General features: G+C 34.6%; 1 protein-coding gene across 1 annotated transcript; it reads right to left on the minus strand.

Annotated features, from left to right (window-relative positions):
* Nucleotides 1–1,122: 1,122 nt before the first annotated feature.
* LOC122059908 (serine/threonine-protein kinase RIPK) lies at nt 1,123–5,179 on the minus strand. The gene is made up of 5 exons (XM_042622980.1): nt 4,669–5,179; nt 4,413–4,551; nt 2,361–2,497; nt 2,102–2,225; nt 1,123–1,922 (listed from the first exon to the last, which is right to left on the minus strand). Exons 1-5 carry the CDS (start codon nt 5,047–5,049, stop codon nt 1,249–1,251), a joined length of 1,455 nt encoding a protein of 484 aa, XP_042478914.1. The 5' UTR covers nt 5,050–5,179; the 3' UTR covers nt 1,123–1,248.
* Nucleotides 5,180–6,907: the final 1,728 nt, after the last annotated feature.

Genomic DNA, 6,907 nt, shown 5'->3' on the forward strand with positions numbered 1-6,907 from the left:
TTTTATGGATAAAAGAATGCTATTTGGTTATGCACTCTTATGCCCAGACATAGGAGGGATAAAATGGTCATCCTACCCCTTCTTGTTGGATGTCTGAGTGTGCAACCACATTGGCCCCTATGCTAGCACAGGGCCACACGTCTAGGTAGCTTCATGTCACTCTTTATATAGATGACAATGGATCACTATTCACCAACTATATTCGAAGTCTGTAGCCACTTGCATTTCACTCACATACATAAGATCGAGTTTCCTTCACCCACAATGAAAAACAAGGTTTAAAAGTCCCGTCCTGACTTGCCATGGCCAATCACATCCTGATCCAAGATCATACCCCGAAATTGGTATATTTCAGGCATCTACTGTCTTGGTTGGATTGGAAGGGACTAGGATCCGCCTTATTCTGATCCAATGTTTAAAACCTTGCAGGGAAAACAGTACCTCTTAATCCACATGCAAGAGGTGACCCTGAGCTAATAAAATATATTTTGTAGAGGACTTATGATGCCATTCATTTTTTCCAAGGTTTTACTTATAGGGTCACATCCCCTTGGACGAAAAAAATTTTGATAGAAAACTTCCTCTGAGAAAATATAGTTACATAGTACAAAAAAAAAAAAAAAAAAAAACAAATTAAACCACTTAGAGAAGAAAAAAAAATGACGTATCCAATGCACGAGACTTCTACTATATATATATATATATATAAAAGCATGGATTAAAGCATCATTCTTGGGTGGCATTTCCACCTTTTATGAGTGTAGATCAATAATACCCCTTTGTGTATAGGCACTGGAGCCACACTCTCCCGAGTTCTTTTCCCATATAGAGTATTAGAAGACAAGAACCCTAAAGTATATTATTATATATATTATATATATATATATATATATAGATATAATTCAAGACACTAAACTCAACAATATGTCATTAATCATAAACTTTAAAAACACATTAATGGACATAAAAAAAGAACAATAATATCTTTCTTTTTTTTCTTTCTTTTTTAAATTTCCTTGAATAAACGAAAATCCTTAATTATAGATTGTAACAGTCCATAGGACTCCAGACCCAAAGAAAAAAAAATTAGTATAAACAAAAAATTACACCCAGACAGAGAGAGGAAAAAAAATCCTCTTTAACAGTGTTATAGACCCACTGAGTATATATATCTATGTACACTGATACAGTCAGTGTTTGATCTTGTTTAAAAAAAAAAAAAAAAAAAAAAAAAGCCAAAACCCTACTTTACTTAAATATTTCCTCCTTAGCTCCTCCATGGTTTCTCTTAGGAGAATTCAAGCCATTGTTGAAATATTTGTACAATGATGTATCTGAGTGGACCGGAGATATTGTTGACTTGTGCCGATGTCCAGGACTTCGCCGGCGTTTATGGTGGTTACTCTTATCTTTCTTACCTTCATCATCCTCTACATCCTCATCACCTTCCTTTTTCTTCTTATTATTATTTTTTCCTTCATCACCATCGTCGTCGTCTAGTTTCGGTGTTCTGGTTCCCTCTTTGTTCTCTTTTTTCTTTTCCGGTTCATTTTCCGGTTTTTCTCTGGTCGGAGATGGAGATACCGTATACACAAACGGTCCAACCGGGATATCATCAAAGCCTTGCACTTTCTCTAGAATCTTCACCACAGCACTCATGGTTGGTCTCGACTTTGGGTTGTCCTTCAAGCATGTGTAAGCCAATTGAGCTGCTTTCTGGGCCCCCTTTATGGAGTACTGCCCATCTAGTCTAGGGTCCATTAACCGGTCCACTTTCCTGGGATCATTGAGGTAAGGCCTGGCCCATTCAGTGAGGTTCTGTTCTCTGACGGGCCGGGACTTGTCCATGGATCGTCTCCCTGTTAGTATCTCCAGCAGGACTACCCCAAAGCTGTAAACGTCACTCATTGCCGTCAAATGACCTGAAATATTATCCAAGAAAAAAAAAATCCAAGGGTGAGAAAAGATGGAAAGGAAAAATTTTCTGTAAAATAAGAAAAAAATTATAAGAAAGAAAATTTTTATATAAAATATCATTTGCACGAAAAATTTTACAACAAAACAAACAGAGCCAAAGAAATTAAAGAGGCCATTTCTATACCTGTCATTACATATTCAGGAGCGGCATAACCCTGTGTACCCATAACTCGAGTGGAAACATGTGTGTTGTCTCCCTCTGGACCGTCCTTCGCTAGCCCGAAATCAGAGAGTTTTGCCGTGTAATCCTAGAAAAAGACCCCAAAAAAAAAAAAAAAAAAAAATATCAGCAAAACCCTTTTTTCATCCATAGAAGAGAATTAGATTAAGAAAATCATGCAAATTTTAAGAAAGGAAGAGAGATGAAGAGCAAAGCTTCTTACAGAATCCAACAAAATATTAGACGCTTTAAAATCACGGTATATTACAGGCTTCTCTGCTTCATGGAGAAAGGCCAGGCCCTCAGCAGCTCCAAGTGCAATTTTCATTCTTGTTGCCCATGGCAAGCTAGCACAATATCCTGCAATTTTACCCAAACCATTTGTGTCATTATACAATACTAGTGGCATAAGCATATTTCTTCAAAATTCAAACAAACTGCAAGAGACTAAGTCGCGGCTCATACGGAGGCCAAGATCTATGTGGATCTACTTCATAGAATGTTTTGTCTTATATGCAAAAAGGGTTTTACCTTCCGGCTGGAACTTCCATTTAATAAGAGATATTTTAGATACTCAAATATTAGTTTTATTAAGAGTGTTTTGTCTTATATGTAAAAATGTTTTGTCACTAATACGTCACCGTAGAATGATTCACAAAGATTAATTCCCTCCTAATTAACAAATTAAATTAAATAAAAAAAAAAAGGATTTGGTCAATTATAGTTGTTACTTATTAAGTTAAAGAAAGCATTTTTGAATTCTGATCTGTGGTACCAAGTACCAACTACCGACCCCCCCTCCCTTTTTCTCTATTGGTTTTCACCAACTTAATTGGACCAAATATTCTTCACTTTGTCATGCACGTGTCACATGCCTATAGGTCAGTACCAGTCATTTAGATATGATAGTCTTATTGTGATGATAAGATATTTAACTCTTTATATATATTAAAAATAATAAAAAGCAAAAATGAGAAGGCATTGTTAGGTAAACTCAAAGGAAATATTGCAAGTTTGCAACTTGGTATTAGGTATTGGACCATTGGAAAGTCATAATTCAGTCTCTCCTATGAGTTATCACACTTTCAGGGGAGAGAGGGTATCCCCACAAGACCAATGAGGTGTCCTCGTCAGCATCCACTTGTGACATCTATGTATAAAGGGGTGGGGACCTATCACTAAATGGTATAAATTCCCAACCCCGGGTTTTGGTGTATCCCTTCTATGATATTTGTTTTTGGGGTTTCTCTGTTAGTGTCTCCACCACCACCACCCACCTTGGGATTTCCTATGAGATTTGTTTTTGTTTTATATTTTTCATTAAAAAAAAAATAATAATAAAATTAGCACAAGTTGAATGGATGTTTGATAGATTTATAGATTTATTAAGAAAAATAAAAATCCGACTCTTCTAAAGGATCAAACATGCAGCCGGCAAAATTAAAATATTTAAAATCTTTAATACATGAAGCATGAATTTCATAAACCCCCCTTTCGGGCGAATTCTTAGGTTTATGCAGAATAATTTTAAATGTTATAATTCTATTAGTTTCAAGTTGTTAAACCCTAGAACTAATGTTTTGAGGAGAAGCATGCACTTGCTAATTATTTTGCTAAAAATTTCCTTTTTGATTTTAGAATTTTTTTAATTTAAAAGATTTTAAATTTTTGTAGAAAACATGAAATTTTTTATGTTTTCACTCTTCTACGAGGTGAAAACATAGGCCGTGTTGATTTACTTCCGGATTTTTTTCCCCTATGAATATTACTTGTGTGTAAAAATTATATCATGCATTCCAAAAGAGTTGAGGCTACATTCATATGTTGTTTTAGAAACATGCAGGCAATAAAATTAAAGCATTTGGAATCTATAACCATATGTTTTAATCAAAGAAAATAAAAGAAGGGGACAATGGGAAGTGTTCAAGCATTTTAAGTTCTTAATGTGTCTTCTCATGTGTACCTATATTTATTTTTTAGAATGAATATGGCTTGTAATTAATGTCTGTCATGCACTTAGTTTTGGTCAGCTCTTCGGACGTGGAGAGTAATGACTCTTCACATTCAGTTGGTGATAACATGTGTTCTTTTTTTTCTTTTTTTTTTTAGAAACGCCCTTTAAACACTTGAAAAAGGAAATTTGAAGGGGTCGATCACTTAAAAACAAAGTGATACATGTCATCACAAAATCATACATAAAACCTTCACATTCAAGGATCTCATCAAGTCAAGAAAATTATCAAACATAATGAGAAAGAAGGAAGAGAAACCATACTATTTCTGAAGAGCTGATTCTCTAAGCTACCTCTAACCATATATTCATAGACCAAGAGCCTATTCTCATCCTCACAGCAATACCCAATCAGCTTCACAAGATTGGGATGCATCAATTGCCCCAAAAATATCACTTCTGTCTGCAAGTATTAATGGAGATATATTATTAATTCTAGACTTTGAAACCCAATAACTATTAAGAGGAGGAGAATACACTTAAAGGTGTAAAGTAGAAATTAATTAATTAACCAACTCACCAGCCACTCCCTATGGCCTTGCAAGCCATCCAAGTCCAATAACTTAACTGCCACTCTCTGAGGTTGAAGGCCAAGCTTCATCCTTTCATCTATGAAACCTTTGTGAACTGGACCAAACCCTCCTTCACCAAGGAAATTATTCTGGGAGAAGTTCTGTGTTATGGTCCTTAGCTCAGCCAGTGTGAAGATATGAAGGTTACTTCCTATAGGAGAATTGGAGATGTCTTCGAAGTTGAGCGGCGTCCCCGGGAGGCTGAAATCTGACATCGATATCCTCGGGAATGAAACAGTCTTGGTCATCCTCTTCTTGGGCTCCGACTGACTCCTTCCCTTGTAACAGCCAGTGATCAGATACTTCCATGACACCTTCTCTTTAGTCATCTTCTTTTGTTTCTGGAAATGGGTTTTGTTTGTTTTTGAAGACTTAGAGAAGGGCTAGAGAGAGAGAGAGAGAGAGAGATGGACACGAGGTGGGTATGTTTCCTTTCCTCTATTTTCAGTCTCTTCTGATAATTTTTCTGTGTCTTCTTCTCTTTCCTCAACTTGGAAATCGTCTAGCTTCTACTCATATATATAAACACTTCTCATTCCAATTCAACCCTTTACTTATTCAATATTCAATATGAAAATTATATTCAAACAACCTTTCCTTCAAAAATATCTAAAAAATAAAAAATATCAAGTTGATAAAATAAGATTATAAGTAATATCAAGGCCCCTTTGACTTTATTAGGGCAACAGATTTTAATGAAAACCTGTTTCTATGCTGGTTTATTCTTGAAAAGAAAGTTAGATCCCATGTGGGCCATTTCCATAAACTCCAATCCCTATATTAGAAAAACATTTTAAGGGTATAATACCTGTATGGTATACATTAAATTCTTTTTTTTTTTTTTTAAATAATAATAGATCTATACTCTTTCTTTTTTCTTTTTTCTCAATCTTACTATTGGATCCAGTAAGCTTAAGACTCCACTTAGTGAATTAGATTATGGAGTTAATACAGCTTAGTCTAGTAATGGGCTCTTAAAAAATTGAAGAGTATGCGACAAAGCATGTTTCATCAAGCGATAATCAAATAGTTACCCAATAAAAAGAGACAATCAAATCTTTACAACCCAACAAAAAATTTAAAAAAAATGGTCCCACCATAAATATCTCATTAATCCCCAAAACATGAGGAATCACTTATATCTTAATGGACTTTTTCACCCATGGTGAATCATGTGAAGGAAGAATCTTTTTACCGTAGCGTCTAAATTTTCTGTTTAAACCCATGAATGGTCTTTTTTATCATGAATAATAAGGTGTGGAAGTTAAAGATAGGGTCACGACTCACGTCTCTAGTGGAGAATAATGAATTCTTGTTTTTCTACTTATCTACGGGTGAAGGAGAACTTTTGCATAACTATATATATATATATATATATCAAATATTTCTTTAAGTAAGGCAAAAGAAAATCTATTTTTTAGTTGGACCCAGTATTTATCTTTCAAACATTGGATATGATGGGGTTCGGAGCAGAAGTGTAATTGCACATCTTCTTTCTCTCCCCATCCAACGATTGAAGGCACAATCATATACGTACACCACTATACATAAAACCCTTTTTCCTTTTAAATTTTCATAATTAAATGGACCTTCTAATTAAATTTATTTATTTATTTTAAATGATTAAAAAAGAAAAGAAAAGAAAAAAAAAAGCTAAGGCTAAATATGGCGTAGAAGATGATACATTTGTGAGATCAATCAATCTCTTGGAAGAATTGAACAGCCGGAGACTTAGAAGTCTTTGCAGTATAGGAAGTTTGGTCACAGTGGTTGTTGCTTTGGAATTAGTTGGAGTCTTCTACAACTAATTTCTATATAAAATTGTTTCCTTCATCTCCTACCAATAAGTCCTTTTTTGTTTTCTCTTCTTTCCCATCAATACCATTTAATTTCCACCTTAAATTTTTGGGATCAAGAGTAATAGGGGGTTTGATATCCATATGATTGTAGGGTACTATATTGGATTGGGTATGATCACCTTCGAAATTGATACAATAAAGATGCATATCGATACATATCAATCCATATCAAACAAGTTTATCCCCAATTATCCTAAAAGTATCTGATTTTTTTTTATTATTTTACCCTTGGTATGTACCATTTCACTTATATGACCCATTAGAGTTGGTCTTTAGTAGGGCTGTCAATACGTGAATTGAACCGATAAACCACTCCAGGCCGAACTGA

Source organism: Macadamia integrifolia, chromosome 2 (genome assembly GCF_013358625.1).
Source record: "Macadamia integrifolia cultivar HAES 741 chromosome 2, SCU_Mint_v3, whole genome shotgun sequence".
NCBI lineage: Eukaryota > Viridiplantae > Streptophyta > Magnoliopsida > Proteales > Proteaceae > Macadamia > Macadamia integrifolia.